This window comes from Rousettus aegyptiacus, unplaced genomic scaffold (assembly GCF_014176215.1).
Source record: "Rousettus aegyptiacus isolate mRouAeg1 unplaced genomic scaffold, mRouAeg1.p scaffold_m13_p_5, whole genome shotgun sequence".
NCBI lineage: Eukaryota > Metazoa > Chordata > Mammalia > Chiroptera > Pteropodidae > Rousettus > Rousettus aegyptiacus.
The window spans coordinates 61,968,035-61,985,135 of record NW_023416308.1 but is presented as its reverse complement, the minus strand read 5'-3'; the positions used below and the strand labels follow the sequence as shown (position 1 = coordinate 61,985,135).

The window sequence follows — 17,101 nt, the reverse complement described above, 5'->3', positions numbered from 1 at the left end:
CCTTAAATAAGTTCCCAACCCTTCGGAACTCCACTCCTCTTCTCTGGAAAAATGGAGATATTAATTTTTTTGTTTCCCCACCAGACCATGAGCTCCTAGAAAGCTAAGATACCATCCTTATAACCTGTGTGTTGCCAGCACTGGCATGGCACCCAATACATGTTCAATACACATCTGTCGAACTGCCAGGGTGTTGGGAGACCTGAATTAGACAGTCTACCTAAATTCTGTAACATCGTATCTAGTGCATACCTGAATTCCTTCATCCAGGGGCTTGCACACACACAGCTGGGCCCCCTCCTGCAGCAAGCCTCAAAGACTGGAAATCCCCCTGTACGATTTCATTAGAAATAATATGAATGTCTTCTGTCACACAGAGCTTAATTTGGGAACACAAAGCATCCCTCAATGTGCAGGAAAACAGGATCCCTTCAGTTGATTAGGGCCTTCCGAACCACCTCCCAAATTCCAGGGTCCAGCAGCAGTTAAAAAATGCACATTGGTTATCAGTCCTAGTTGTGCATCAGAAGCATCCCCTTGAGAGCTTTTAAAAATAAACGGACAAAAATAAAAAACAAACTGGCAAGAGCTCCGTCTCCAAAATCTGATTAGGAAAGTCTGGGACAGGGCTCGACACACGTTTTTTTCTCTAGTTGATTCCGATGCCTTGTCTGGTTTAAGAGTCTTTGCAATTGACACATATAAGTTGTTGTTATTAGTTTTCTTAAAATTGAATGACTTTCAAGCAGAGGGTAAAAGCACTGCAGTACTGCCCTTTTATCTGTGCTTTTACTTTCTGCGGTTTCAGTTACTTGCGGTCAACCTAGGTCCAAAAATATTAAATGGAAAATTCCAGAAATAAACAATTCACACCTTTTAAATTGCATGCCATTCTGAGCAGCATGATGAAATTTCTCACTGTCCCTCTCTGCCCCTCTTAGGACATGAATTATCCCTTTGTCCTTCGTATCCAGGCTGTCTACACTTCCCAACCATTAGTCAGTAACCATCTCAGCTCTCAGATCAACCATCGTGGTATCTCAGTGCTTGTGTTCAAGTAACCCTTATTTTACTTATGAAGGGCACATTGACATCACTTTTATTACAATATATTATAATGATCCTATCTTATTATGAGTTTTTGTTATTTATCTCTTACTATGGTAATCTATAAATTAAACTATCATAGTTATGTATACATAGAAAAAAGCATAGTGCATGTAGGGTTTAGTACTATCCGTGGTGTCAGGCATCCACTGGGGTTCTTGGAACATATCCCCCGAAGATAAAGTGGAACTACTGTAGTTGTCAAATAAAACAGCTCCTTCCTTTCAATGAAGCATTTTAGCAGTCATCCATGGGCAGGGAATTCTGATTTCTAACAGCTGATCACAGTGATTCATTCTCATGAACTCCCCCATTCACCTTCGGCCTCATCCACAGATACCACCGGTTGGTGAGGCCTCTGAGGTGTGCAATTGGATCAATTCTGATCTGACACACAGCAGAATAGAAGATGGATTTAAGAGAGTGCTAGGGTGTTTGGGGAGGGGGCTGAATTTCCACCTACCCCTGGGCATTTTGTGCAGAATCCAAGGACCCCCAGCTTTGGCTTCCTGCCTCCGCAGGATATGTCGAAGCTCAGTGGAGTGTGCTTATCAGCTTTGCCGCAGGATATACGCTCTCATTTCACCTTGTGAAGCCTCCTTGACAGGTGCAATTATGTTGTCCATCATCTGCTGGGGAGCTCCATGAATAACTTCTCTCATGTTACAAAATGCTTCCCACCCACACATCCTCTCCAGCTTGCTCCTTCCAATCTTCCTTCGTCTCTCTCTACTAATTTATCCTTTAACTTATGCCCAGTTTTTAGATTACCTGTAATTGTTTATTACAGCTCTGATAATTTGCTATTGGCTCTGAAAACAGAGAGCTTCAGCTCCTGCCATTCTAAACTTATAATTTAGCAATTCTGAACCCTGTACCCTTCCCCGAGTATGCCTTGCATTTTCATCACTCTTACCTCCACGTGTGTTCATATCACTTGAATACTCCTTCTCTTTTGTCACTTTTCCACTTCGGTACTCCTGACAGCTCCCTTCTTTCCTTCGTGACTCAGTTCAGTTGATTTCTTCTCTGGGAAGCTTCCCTTGACCACCCCTCTCCAATAATCAACTATATACATGTTTGTCTCCTGAGAAATGAGAGCCATTTGAAGGTCGAGGAGTGACCCGTTCTTTGCAATGCCTGCCATGTAGCCAAAGTCCTGTGAGTCTTTATCGGATGGGTGAATGAATCGATCTAGTGGTCACACTTAGTGACCTACTTAGGAAACATTTTGAGTATCACAGTTGGGTAGCAAGTTCTTTGCACCAATAGAGTTGGAGTTTTGAGTACTTAATCGATGAGCTAATTTACTTACACTCAACTAGCTCAGGCCTAGCAAAGCACCAAGCCATAAGGATGAAAGAGTTTATACCCAGGTGAGCTGCAGCCTTTGAGGTATCACAGAAGGTAGTCTAAGCAATAGAACCAGCTTCATGTGTGTAGCCTTTGCAGTTGTACAAGGTCCTATGCTTAGAAGGGCCCCATGCTTGGTTTCATGCTCTGCTGTGGCTATATCAAACTTAACATGTTGTAAACAAAGGCCACTGCATTTTTATGTTGAATGGGACTTCACAATCATGTCACTAGTCCTACCCAACAGAGCTGGTGTCAACCCACCCGGTGAGTCCACAGGAAGTTTATGGCGTTTTCAGGATATCCCTAACTCTGTAACTGATGCTGCCTTCTTTTTTTTTTTTTTTCCACTATTTAGAGGCACTACTGACCCCTGAGTTGGTACCTTGCCCAAGGGAATGTGCCAGGCTTAATCATATCCAATGAAAAACTTTTAAAAGGCACTTAAAACAGAAATAATTAGTCTATTTAAAAGTCATTTCTGACTTTAAAAGTAATAGAAATTCCATGAATTTCCTCATGGCAACTTTCTGTTTTATTTCATATCATCTGCAGGCATATTTTAAAAATAGGAAAGAGCAGTCGGTTTGAGCTCTTTCACTGTAATGGGATTTTACTTGCCTCCCACAGACAGTAAGAGAAGAATTTTAGGCTAGCCATTTTCTTCTACAACTTAATTAAAGTATAAAAACCTTGTTTAAAAAAATGTATCCTTTGAAATAACTTTATAATGAGACCTTTAGCAAAAGTGGTTTTCTAAGTAAAGTCAGTGTCTTTCTGAGCATAAACTAAGATGAGGAGTAGAATAATCTAGAAAAAGAATTCATGTACAATATATAAGTATCTTCTTCTACAACTATTTCAGATGATATATGTGTTGAGAATCAGACTAGCCTGGAAAATAACTTGAAAATTTGAGTTCTCTCCAAAATTGAAATTAAAGAATTATTTTCCATGTTCATGATTTGTATAATAGTTCTTTTACTTATTACAAAAATGATCTTTGTCCACTGTGTAAAACTGAGGACAGGAAAAAAGAAACACAAGTCAATTCTAACCACTATTGCCATTTTGATAGAAGTCCTTTCTTCATCTTTTCTCTACAAAAAAATGGGCTCATAAACTAGGTATTGCTTTGTAACCTGCTTTTTTTCACTGGCTTGCAGCATATTCCCATGTCACTATATATTCTTTTATACTTTTGTATGATGATATATGTAGTATTCTGTGATATGAATGTACTATAATTTATCCAAATAGTCCTCATTCTTGGGAAATTAGGTGGTTACCAGGTTTTTTCACAAATGTAGTCATCTATTTGGCAATAACTTTTCATGTATCTGTGAAAGTTTTATGTACATTTTTAATATTAAATATTCCTGACTTCCCTGAGTTGACTCTTTTGAGTTTCTTCAGTTCTTTTAACACATGCATTTGCAGTGAGCGTGTATGTGCAGTGTGCATATCATCAACATTCATCGCATTAACATGCTTATATACTCGCTTTGGTCCCCTGGTTGTTTCTTCTGCAGTTCAACATGCATTGCTCTCTTATTATGTACAAGGCCCTGCTGTCAGTACTAGAGTACAAATATAATAAGACATGGTCCCTCTGCCTAAAAGATGCCTAATCTAGTAGGAGAAAAGACATAAATACAACTAATGATAATGCGAAAATAATGTCAAGGGGAAATCAAGGAAACTGTTCCAGAGACGACCCCACAAAGACTATGTAGGATGTTGATAAAGGAAGGAGGGGAGGAGAAAGTTCTGAGTAGAAGGGAGAGCACAGGCAAAGGCCTGGAGGAATAAATCTGCGTGATGTCTTCAGGAGTAAGTGGAGTAGACAGTGCATGATGGAGGTGGAGCAGGAGATAACACTGAAAGGGTAGGTGGGAACCAGGCTGCAAAGCACTGGCAAGCCCTTCTCAAAGGTTTTTACTTCTAGCAGTGAGAAGCGAGAAGCAAGTAATTGTTTTGAGCAGCTGGAGCAAGACTGGATCTAGTTTTAGAAACTTGACTCTGGTTAAGTTTGGCCAGGCAGGACAGAGTCTGAGTTAATTTGTAATCAGGAGTCTTGCAGCAGTATAGGTGAGAGAGGATAAGTGCCTCACACAAGGCCGTGAGACCTGGCCACAAGACATCCAAGAGACATTTTGGAGGTAGAATCGATGGGAGAGGGAAGTTGGGGGAAGACATGCAAGATATTCTCAACTATCTAATTTCAGTAATTCCTCATCAAGTTGCTAAGCTACTAGAGTTAGGGATGATGTCTTTTGGGCTCTACCTCACCTCAGTGCAGTGCCTAGTATAATCAAACAGGTGGCACTTGGAAAATTCTTATTAAGTGGAAGGGTCATGGCCAGTGTCCCCTGTGAGAAAGACAGAACCTCTGCATTTCTTAGAAGTAACTACTGTCTTTTAAGGATAAGGATAAGCAAAGGAATGCAATGACATACTCAAGAACCAAAGCTTTGTTTATCATTTTTCTTCCAAGGATAATCCTTATAATTTAAATAAGAGTGTGCCTTCATCACCATGCCTGGGTCATAAAGACTGAAATCTAAATATGCTTGTGTGATTTTAAGCACTGATGAATAGCCATTAATGAAAGCAGGAGAAAATATTCGTTCAAAAATAAGTCATTAACTTGCCTGGGACATGGGATCGAGTGACCGACTGCAATGGGACATGAAGGACATGAATAATTTTAAAGAGTGATTAAAATGTTCTATGTCTCAGTGAGGACTGTAGTTTCATGGAGGTACACATTTGTCAGAATTTATGAGCTAAGACACTTAAACCCTGTTCATGTTATTATATGTAAATTATGACATGTCAATGAAGTTGATGTAAAAAATGATTAGAACCAAAATTTAAGTATTGCTAGAGTCTGACTATTGAAAATGTTTCAAATCATTTCTTCCCCCATATCTATTCCATATATATTCTAACTCTTTTATAAAAAAATTTTTTTAAAAAGTCAATTTGCAGCAATTTAGTACAGCCCACATTTTGTGTGTACTACCTATGGACCAGATCCTGTGCAGTCAGTTGAGGGTATAGTGGTAAATGTCACAGACAGGGACCTACCCTGACAGAGTTAAAGCGGCTGCTGCCAGAAGACCTCAAAATAAGCATATAAGTTCCTTAAGCTTAGGGAGCGTGATCTTCGGAGGAGGTAAAAGCATTTTTTATAACCAGGCTAAAAAAATTCTAAGTGTACTTGCTATGTTGGGCACTCTTGTCATTTGGTTTTGGTGCTGATTCAAAACCTTTAACTATCTCAAATCTAAAGCTGAGTTATTCAGACATTGGGTTAGATAGATCCCTGAGGATGATCTAGCTGTGGGTGTTTTTTCTCACTGAGGTTTATGAGCATTGCTGTAAGGTATATGTGTGAACCCCAAATATTTAACTGAATGGTATAAATCTGCTGTGTTAAGTTTCCTTTCCATCCAGAAAATCCAATAGCTCATCATGATCAAGCTTACTGTGGACTTTTCCCTTATTGACAATGTTCACTTATGTGCAGGTCTAGCAACTCGATGGGCAGTTGGGTGAGGAGAACAGTCCTTTGAAAATTAAAATGAAACTAGTACCATTAGTTTAACTTGAAAATGAATCATAGTGCTTGAAGATCATCTTAGACCTCAACTAAGCTGAGCTCTGTCATTTTAAAAATGAAGAGACCTGAGACCTAGGGAAATTAAGTGACTTGCCCAAATCCGCTTGTGTAGTTTGGGCAGACCATGGCCCAGAAGCAAGATCTCCTGTCTTCCAGGACTGGACCCCATTAACAGTCCTATGCCCCAAATGTCCATCTTTCCAACTGGCCAGATTGAGAGGAGCCTAGCCTCCATTTAGAAGTCTTTCGAGGGAGGGAATGTAAATGCCCTTGGTGAGCCACCCCAGGATTTCACTTCCTTCTCTACCGGGAATTTTTATGTGCTATTTCTGTCCTCCAGCCCTACTCCACAAAATGCCAGTACCTATTACTTCCTTTGAGCAAATAGGGATTTTAATCATTCTATTTTTACTTGATTTTAATCCTCTGAAGGCCTCTTGCTCCATTTGCCACAGTTAACGTGCAGAAACTTCACTTGCAATGAAAGTCATACTTCTCTTGGTAGCCTAGCATTTCAGCATTTTAAGGAGCTAAGTACCTCTGTCCTCATTAAATTAGTCTCAAATTGGAGAAGAGAATTACATACTTTAAAACACAGATGCAAAATGATGGATTAATGTTATACCTTAATGTAACATTGTGACATGCGGTAAGAGCATTAGACCAATTAGCAAGCGAGTCTTCTGCTTGGGTTCATCTTTTCTGCTGGGTGTGTAGCAAAGGGCTGGTGATTCGAAGGATGGTATTTATCAAATACCCTTGGATAGAAAGCTTCGGCTTTAGTATAGGATCTACATTCCTTTACAAAGTCAGTACCCCATTGCCTGGAAACGCAGCAAAGAAAGTGCTACACCGAAAGAAAGTACTGCCTCCAAAGTGACATTTACACGTCTGACTTTATGTCTAGAAATCATTGAAATCCATCACAATTGTGTCTCAGTTGGAGTTAATATGTTCCAAAAATATATTCTGCTCTTTTCTTGAGAGCTACCAAATTCTACAATTACCATTTAGGTTTGTTAGTTTGGGTTCCCCCACTCCCCGTACCTTTTCTGATCTCGCTTCCGTATCAGTCTGATTGGTAACAGAGGAGAGGTAAAAGATCTCACAGTTCTTTCTGGTGTGAATGTCCAAGATACTGTCAGAGCAAAATATATAGGGAGGCGAGGTGGGGGGAGGGAGTTGGTAAGTTTTGGTCAGCAACTTGGGGTGAGGGGAAGGTTTTCTGCTGTGGTAAAGCAGAAAAACCCTGTCACAGAGTTTAAATTAACAAAATCTGCCCGGACGGGAGTCGCGGTCTTTGTGTGGCTGATTAATGTCAGCCTTGTAAACGCAGTGGTCCAACAACAGGGCTACCCCACGGAGCAGGACGCTGGCTGGAAGAACGCAGCATCTCGGGCTTGGGGATCGAGCAGAGCACAGCGTCCCTGAATAGGGCTGCATACCGGGAATACAGGTGGTATTTCTAATTAGATTTCAGCTCTGTGTCCTGGCGAAGGAAACAGGCAGCCATTAAAAGCACTTTCCCTTTAGGCTTTGCTGCTACAGAGAGTAGTAGTGTGTAAATCCAACTCCTATCTCTCCTAATTCAGGTGCTTGGAGCACCATGGCTTTCAAGACAGTGAGTCCAAAATCACCTTCTTCCTAAATGATCTCTGGGTCTGAAGATGAAGCATGTCCAAGAGCAGGGAGCCTTGGGAAAACCGGACTCTGGTTTGTCCCTGGTGCTTAACGAAAAATGCTAGTGGCACCAGGCAAATCCTTCAGCCCTTGGTTTATGCATCAGTGAAGTGGGTTTTGTAGTTGTCAGCAGATGCTCAGATGAAAGCCCTTGCATGAATTTTTCGCCCCAATTTATTGTTGATAAGGGTGGTATTCCATATGCTGGGGGTGGAAGTCGAATCTGCAGGGAACATGTGTGATTCGAAAACCTGAAAACCTATGAGGTCACTGGTTTCCGTAAATGCATTTTTGTGACTTTGAGAAGTATCCTGAGACCATCCAATTTGTCAGGGCAGCTTCTGGGGCATCTACCAGCTCCCACACCCAGGCGGGTTATTGTTTTTCAGGTGCAAGCTTGATCATTTTTGTAACCCTCTATGTATTCACTTCAGGAATTTATGTTAAAGAACTTAATCTTGCAGACACTCTAAAAATAGCCAGAAAGCATCCCTTTAAACCTCTGCTCTGGGACCGTATTTCTAGGGGCCATAAGAGAAGAGGAAAGCCGCCTTTTTTTTAATCCCACCACCAATAAAATCAGAAGTTGATGTTTATATATCACAGGGTGGTTGTTTTGAGAGATAAATTAAAGTAAATGATGAAACTTTGGAAAAAATGGACTCTCTGGAATGGAACCAAGAACAAGCTCTTAGTAGTGACCTTTTGGTTAAAGCCACATAATGCAATTTATGTCATCCTCTTTAGACATATTGTTTTATTGGTTTGCTGGGAATTTTGGCTTAAGGGAAATTGTACATTGGCAGAGTTGCTGCCAAATGTCTGTCCCTGTGGTGAGGTGTTATGATAGTAAACAACACAGGCGCAGGCCCTCCCCTCTAAGAGCTTATATTCTAGGCGGTCCGTGATTCACAAAAGACATTTTAGGTGGTTGCCACAGCTAGGCATGATTCATGACTGCCCTCATTAAGAGCATTTGGGATCAAAATGGTGCTTTTTCCACCTACAAAGCTCTTAAATTTTGTTTCTTACAAATTTGAACCCCTAACAAATTGGAGGTTTAGAAATCATTTGAAGCGCTGAGATCCTCTGATGAAACTGTTAAGTCAGTCTTCAGAACCAGAAGTAAACCCAGTCATCAGGCACTGATTTGCCGGTGGTTAATGGACATTTCCCGGTTGATATGTTTTAGCTTTAAATCATTGAGCTGGAGATCACTCTCTGACTAGATCTTCTCCCTTTTCTGATGGGGTGCCCAGGCTCACTGGCCATTGGATTTTTTCTCTTTATATTCCCTTATGACCTCATTCATTCTTATGGCTTTGGAGCCATCTAAATGCTGATGACCCTCAAATTTACAGCTCCAGCTGGACCTCTCTGAACTGCAGCCTCCTGTACTAACTTCCGCTCGAATCTCCACTTAAATATAAAATACACATCTCAAACCTAATATGTCCAAAATGGGGCTTCTGATCTTTCATCCAAATCCTGGTCCTCTCCATCTCAGCTGATGGTAACACTCTTTTCACTTGCTCAGGCCAAAACCCAAGAGTCATTCTGGAATCTTCTTTTACTCTCATATCCCGTATCTTGCCACCTCCACAATCTTTTCTCACCACCTCCAAGTTCAGAATACATCCAGGACCCCTCACTTTTCACCACCTACATATTCAGAGTTGATCTGGAACCCAGCCACTTCTCGCTTCTCACCACCTCGACCACCGCCAGCGTGTTCAAGCTGCCATTACCACCTGCCTGTGTTCCCACGGGAGTCTGCCAGCTGGTCTCCCTGTTTCCTCTCTTAACTGCTCTTCATTCTTCATGTGACTTAGAGTTGAACAGGATCACTAATGATGATGGTACCCAACCATCATCATTAGTGATCCTGTTCAACTCTAAGTCACATCACCCTCCAGTGGCTCCCACCTCATTACCACCCAGATCTCATCTTCTGCCTTTCTCTTCTTGACTCCAATCACGCTGGTCTCAGCAGCACTTCTCAAACCTGTCAGATCGGATCCACCTCAGGACTTCTGCACTGAGGGTTCCTGCGCCTGGAGTGTTCTTCCCCCAGATAGTGGCACCGTCCACTCCCTCCTCTCCTTCAGGTGTTTGCTCAAATGTTGAGGCCTCCCCTGACCACCTCATTTAAAATTACCACCCTTCCTTCCATCTCCTAAACCCCTGCTCCCCATGTTGTGGTGTGTTCAAATCTAAGACCCACGGAGCCAATTGAGATTAATTATGAGCCTTTATTAGCCGGCCGGCAACTGACTCTCCCCACTAGAGAATCAGCCCCGAGCTTCCAGAGGAGGTAGCTTATAAAGCCTAAAACCACATCGAACAGGCAAGCAGGTTCACAGAAGCAGAAGTTAGCCATTAGTATATCTTTACATAGGACATCTCCTAGAACTACACCCTAGTTATACATTAAGCAGATTATAGAAGCAGAAGTTGACTGTTATCATCTGGCCTGGCGCAAAAATGTTGTTTCTGGGGGACTCTTAAATCTTAGAGCAAACAGAGCCTGGTAGACAGTTCTGTTATCTGCATCCTGGCGGTGATGTTGTTGTTGTTGTTGTTGTTGTTGTTGTTTTGTTTTCTTCCTCTTCTTCTTGGGAGCTGGCGCCTGAAGATATCACTACTCCCTGTCTTGCCCTAGTGACTAATTTACTGGAGAATTTTTCACTCTTATGCGCTTAACACTCCCAACCCCTCCTTATGGCTTTATTTTTCTTTTTTTTAGCTACCTAGCATGCCCTGTTTTTTGGTTCTTTGTTTTTCCTAAGTTCCTTATTTACTCCCACCAGGATGTAAAAATTTCCTCAGGAAATGTTCAACTCGTCCATTGCTAGAATCTCTAGCACCTAGATAGTGCGTGATAAATTATAGATAAATATTTGTTGAAGTAATTAATTAATTTGCCTTTCTCTGCCTGTGGCACATCTCTTTATCCATATCTATTGGTATCTTAAGAGTTTTTCTCTAGTATATTACGAATATCCAACTATTTCTGATATTTGTTGTCAATATTGTTTATTTTTTTTACCATTTAACATAGTTGTAAATATTTTATAAACTGAAATGTACGTCTTTGTAAGATCAAACCTGTGGGTTTCTGTAATTTCTGTTTTTCTCTGGGTGGCCCTTTGAAAGTCAGCACAGCTGTAATATTCTAGTGCAGAGGGTGGGGCTGCATTCCTTGGCACTCACTTCCTCACGTCTTCTGCAGGCATCAACAGGAAGGTCGTGTACTCCCTGGCTGACTCGGCCGGTGGGTTCTTCTCCATCGATGGCTCCTCTGGCATCATCATCCTGGAGCACCCACTGGACAGGGAGCAGCAGCCCTCCTACAATATCAGCGTGCGGGCCACTGACCAGAGCCCCGGACAGGCCCTTTCCTCACTCACCACCGTCACCATCACTGTCCTGGACATTAACGACAACCCCCCTGTGTTTGAAAGGAGGGACTACCTGGTTACAGTGCCTGAAGACACCTCCCCTGGCACCCAAGTCCTTGCTGTTTTTGCCACCAGCAAAGATATCGGCACAAATGCTGAGATTACGTATCTCATCAGGTCTGGGAATGAACAAGGGAAATTTAGGATCAATCCAAAGACGGGTGAGTAAACAGCAGCCTACTTAGAATGCAAAGCTTCATTCGACCCTGCTTTTCCTCCTAACCCTCCAACCATTTTTCTTGCAGCAGAAAAGTCTTCTCATAGCGGGGCCTGCAGGCAGACCCCGGTGTGCTTTCTTGAACCTGGTTCTAAGGATGCTGAGATTGAAGCTCCCAGCCGTGGGCTCACTTGGCAGATACTTGATCCACAGGTTGGCTCCCAGATTTCCCATAGGAAGGCTGGGGAGCAATAATGTAATTCCTAGAGGGGAAGAGGAAGTAGTGTTTGCACAACCGAGCAATAGGGTTTGTTTGTTTCTCTCTTTCATTTTTTTTTTCTTTCTTTCTTTTTTAACTTGGATCATATGTTTATATGTTTAAGTGCTCTCAGAGATTAGTGTACACTTGCCACTGTCCACACTCAGGCTGCCACTCTTGCTGGTCACCTACCAAGGCAGTCACTGGTAAGTGATCTAACAGTGACCTGCAGGCCTTCTCAACCCAGCACCCCGGTCAGCTGGAACTGGTGCCGTTTTTGAGGCCTGTTTGCTGCTCCTAGTCAGAACATTGTCATTTCTCATCACACACTTTTCAAACCCTCATTAGGGAGTTAATAACTGCTAGGGGCAATCTGGGTGACTAAAGATGGTCATTCAGAATACAAGTTTGGATGTTCTTTGAAAGTAAACATAGTCGCCTTTCTATTTTCATGGAATGTATTAATATTTCCAAAGCACTTTCATAGATGTTCACTTTTGTTCATTCCCCTGTGAATAAGCAAGGCAGTCCCACTTTGCAAATAAGAAAGGTGAGTCCTACACCTCTAGCCATTGGACATAATTCCAACATGACAAAGGAAATCCATCCTCCTGTGGATAGTCCAGTAAATACAAAGAAGAAACTAGCATAATTAGCAATGCTTATTTAACATGCTGAATATGCCAGTTCCTATTAAATCATTAGTTATTTCTCACATTTTCCGTATGAGAAAAACAACTTCAGTGAGGTTAAATAATTTCCCCATTGTTCATTGTGAGTAAGTGGGGGATCCGGGACTTGATCTTTCTGACTTTAGAATATACACTTAACCTCTAAATTACACTGCTATGCTTTGGGGGGTGCAAAAAGTGAAGGAGATACAGTCCCTGTCTTAACTATAGGATGTGGAAATATCGATGAGGGAATTACATTAGCATCTTCTCCCAGCAGTAACTCGGTTTATTAAGGTCATTACTTCAAATTAAAATGTATGGGGTTTTTCTTCACTTAAATATATGTTAGCCTTAGCCTGTCTCATTATGGCCCTTGTGGATCAACACCATGGGGAAATGGTTAAGTACTGTTTAAATTTGGCACTGGATAACGAGACTAGGGTGTAACGTAAAGCACTAAGGATGATAATTGCTAAGAAAACTTAATTATGAGGAGAAAAAGGCTCTTGTTATAGGTATGACTTGTTTCTCACCTTAGATAGGAAGGCAGCCCTAGCTCCTAGAGAAATTGCCTGCCTGGAAATGTGAATGCATGTGACATACCTTGGTCCTAATGATTGTTTTTCTCATGAGAGAAAGGTCAGTGCTTTTGAGAACTGCTCTGCAGGCAGTACAGTGACCACTTACCAGTTGCAGAATGAAGGATCAGGTCCTCATCAGAGAGGGCTAGGATGGGGCAGGCGAGAGGGGAGATAGCACTCCTGGAGCTTCTCCTAGGGCTGGCACCCAGCTAGCTGCTTTCACCTGTTCTACTTGCTTAATTTAAAGATCTCCATGACACAGGATTATTTCTGTTCTATAGTTGTGGACACAGAACTCACACTTAATATTCAGCTGCTGATTCCCAGGTATTTTATTTTCCATTATGTCACTAGACTTTGAGATTTCTGAGGTCTTTACCTTCTTTGTACCATAATAGTTTTAGATAAGTACATTGTAACTTAGCAAGACACCATAGTGATTATTCAGTTCAGTGTAGCTTGCAGGTATTTACTTACTAATGATGAACGGCATCATCTACTCGTACCCACAAATCTCATTCACCTCACCCTCGGTCAGCCTGAGTCCACTTGAACACTCATTGGAAGACACTTATCAAGTATGTTGTTCCTCTCCCTACTCTCTAGTTGTGTGAGGGTAAATAATGCCAGAGACTTTCGGGCTGCTTGAGAGAACTTCAAAAACTATTCAGAAACATGCAAAGACTTAATTTCTTCAGTGTTGTGTCTGATGGATAGCTTTATTTTAACTGACAGCATCAGTCAGACTCTGGATGCTTTCAGCGGGGCATTAAATAAACAAATTCCTGAAGATCTAAAATTTTTGGCTAGAGATAATGTTATAAATATTTCCGTAATAATGGAACTGCTGACCAATGTTTTTTCTTAATCAAATCTAAAGCTCCTATTTTTTTCAAAGGGGGTATTTCTGTCTCCGAAGTCCTGGATTATGAATTATGCAAAAAGTATTACCTAGTGGTGGAAGCCAAAGATGGGGGCACCCCAGCTCTCAGCGCCGTGGCCACTGTCAACATCAACCTCACGGATGTGAATGACAACCCTCCCAAGTTCAGCCAGGATGTCTACAGTGCTGTCATAAGCGAAGATGCCTCGGTTGGGGACTCTGTCATTTTGGTATGTGCCAGTGGGAGATCCAGATGTCTGGGAGTAATAATCCTCAATAGAGTGAAAAAGTGAACAAAGTCCATCTTGAATTCTCTTTATATTTTCTCCTTTCAGTGTCCTTTCTGTCCCCAAGAACTCTAGTCAGGCACTAGGCTTTCAACTGCTTCTTCTCTAGTTTGTCTATTAGAAAGGGTCTGACAAATTCATTCATGTAAAGGTGCAAGTGACCAATAATCACGTTCCTCCCAGGAGTGATTTTTGAGAAAACAAAACACATCATGAAATGAATTTTTAATGGTGGCTCCTAATACTTTGTGACCTTAGATGATGAGTTATTAGGTGGCTAAGGATAAAATAAAACTTCTCCCTGCCTTGCTACACACACACACACACACACACACACACACACACACACGGTAGGGCAGCTACAAATGGGAGCAAGTTTAAGATGGATAAGCTGCTCTTAAAGGAACTCTTTCCAGAAAGAACATTTTCTAATACCAGTAAGAGCGAGCCATGTGTGGGTGAGAACGCAGGCTCTCTTAGACTTACAAATTACATTTTGGAAGCAGTGAGTCCCATCCTCGCCATCCTCACCATCCCTGGGCTCTACTCTCCATCCTTATCTATGGCTCCTGCAGCACTAGGTTGTAGGTATGCATTCTTTATACATCACACATACATCTCCCAGACCCTCTCTCCTTCACGGACATTATGAAACTATTTTCATATATATATAAATTCCAACATCAGCAGCAGACAGTGGGGATTTGTTGGCTGTGTGGGAAAGGGATTTTTCTTGGGCTTTCCAAACATGGAAATGCATAGGTTTAGAGAATGCCCAGCTCAGTGGCAGAGACTCCTCGTTTTTTGCAAAATTGGGAAAGAATTAGGAAAGTATCCCTGTCAGTTCGCTTTGGCGTTCTGTCTTTACTAGCTTAAGGCCTGAGGAAAATCAAGTCTAACAAGAATCAGGCTGTAGTCAGGCAAAACTGAACAGAAATAAAATGGCGGCTCTGGCAACTGTTGCTTCCCTCCTTGAGCCAACCAACTGTCTCTTCCATTGGGGACATGATCACTGTCACCAGTGAGCACAGTGCCCAAGAAAAATGTTAGAGCTGTGCCCATTCGTGCAGACCTGGCACCCTAAGAATAAACCTCTTCTCTTGTGTTATGTCATCGTTTTGCTTGTGTCCCATGAAGTTAATAGCAGAAGATGCAGACAGCCAGCCCAATGGACAAATTCATTTTTCCATTGTGAACGGAGATCGGGACAATGAATTTTCTGTGGATCCTGTCTTGGGAATTGTGAAGGTTAAGAAGAAATTGGACCGAGAACGGGTAAGATAGTTTAGGCCAGCTCCCTTCCCATTCTCACCCATCCCTTTATGGAATCAGGGACAAGCTCCATGAGCTTCCAAAAGGAAGATTCTCCATTGTAAATAGTGACAGTAAATAGGGATGGGCTGAGATGCAGCAAGGTGTGCTTGGGTTAGACCTTCGAGAGCATGTTCTCCCCATAGGTGCGGGCAGTTTCTTATTTGTGGGTGCTTTAAAGAAGAAAGCAAATATGTATTTTCAAGATGGTTTGACTTTTGGTCCTTCCTACACCAAGGAGACAGAAAAGTGTCTTCAGCACTGAGATCTTATGGTCCTGGTTTCATAAGCAGCTTCAGCCCTAGGTGAACAGACCCAAAAGGATCATTCGAAGGTATCTAGGTCAAAAAGAATGATTCAGAAAACGCCTCTGTCCAAAGTGAAACTTTAGTTTCTAAACACTGTCTGTTTTGACCAAAAATGTGTCTTCAGAGAGAAATTTTAAATGTGGAAAAAGGTGGTCTAGTAGTGGAAAAGAAGCAGAAGGCCCTCATGGGATGAGACAGTTCCATAACTCCCAAAGTATCAAAACTGATAAGTAAGACAAATCGTGTTGACAATGATTGTGTTTGAACAAAGGCCGAAAGCTGCAGTTCTAACCAGGGATGGTTTTGCCCCCCAGGGAACATATGGCAATGTTTGGAGACATTTTCAGTTGTCATAGACTGGCAGGAGGTGATACTGGCTTCTAGTACTTATAGACCAGGGATGCCGCTAAACATTCTACAATACACAGGTCAGCCCCCAACAATAGGGAATTATCTGGCCCCGAATGACACTGGTGCAGAGATTGAGAAAGCTTGGTTTAGATCAAATGAAGATGGCTGATCCTCAGCAAAGCAGAGCAGAGCCTGCAGCACCTCTGAGTGTGCACAGAAGGGAAGAGGTGCTGCGCTTCTTCACTGTCAGCCCTTTGTGCTTTGACAGGTGTCTGGATACTCCCTGCTGGTCCAGGCAGTAGACAGCGGCATTCCTGTGATGTCGTCAACTGCCACCGTCAACATTGACATTTCTGATGTGAACGACAACAGCCCAGTCTTCACCCCTGCTAACTACACTGCTGTGATTCAGGTGAGCAAATGTTGCTACCAGGCACTTGTTCTTATGCCTTAGGCCTCCTTCCTCTCCTGTGGTTTACTCATCATGGTTTACTATTATTTTTACCTATTGTCAACTCATCCTGTCATATAGCTGGTATGAAAAGAGCCTGAATTCTTCTATTGCAACTAATTATTAAACTTTGATAAACACTATCACCGGCGGGGTTCTTTCAAGTGTCAGGAGTGTTATATACATCGTCTGTCCCCACACAGCCCTATGAAGTGGGATGGTAGATCAGCCCCCACTTTATAGGGAAGGAGCTAATGTTCTGAGGGGTTAAGTAGCTCCCCCATGAGCGTGCAGCTGTTAAGTCGTAGAATCAGGATTTGAACTCAGGTCCGTCTTCCACAAAACCTATTCTCTTTCCACAATGACAGGTTGCCTTTAAGCCACTTTATGCTATTCTGGCGTGGGAGGGAAATTGATACAAACCATACCATCAGTCAAAGGGAGATTGGACATCAGGATAGAGTCACTATTCATTAAATCACTTTCCCATAAGTAATTCATTTAGCACTTTAAATCTACTTGCTCTTTAAAATTAGACTGCAGGATAGAATAACTGCTAGTATTGTGTGATCAGAGGGAATGACTCTTGTTCCCATCTGTTTTTTTCTTA

The 17,101-nt window shown here is 42.0% G+C and overlaps 1 protein-coding gene across 5 annotated transcripts in view; it reads left to right on the top strand.

The window, feature by feature from the left end:
- The window catches only part of FAT3 (FAT atypical cadherin 3), a 603,178-nt gene that overhangs the window by 535,112 nt on the left and 50,965 nt on the right, over positions 1-17,101 (top strand). For all 5 annotated transcript variants that reach the window (XM_016158663.2, XM_016158661.2, XM_016158662.2 and 2 more), the window contains 4 exons: positions 11,001-11,390; positions 13,799-14,013; positions 15,208-15,345; positions 16,309-16,452. In XM_016158663.2, the coding sequence (XP_016014149.2) occupies positions 11,001-11,390; positions 13,799-14,013; positions 15,208-15,345; positions 16,309-16,452 (887 nt within the window). The remainder of the gene's footprint in view (positions 1-11,000; positions 11,391-13,798; positions 14,014-15,207; positions 15,346-16,308; positions 16,453-17,101) is intronic.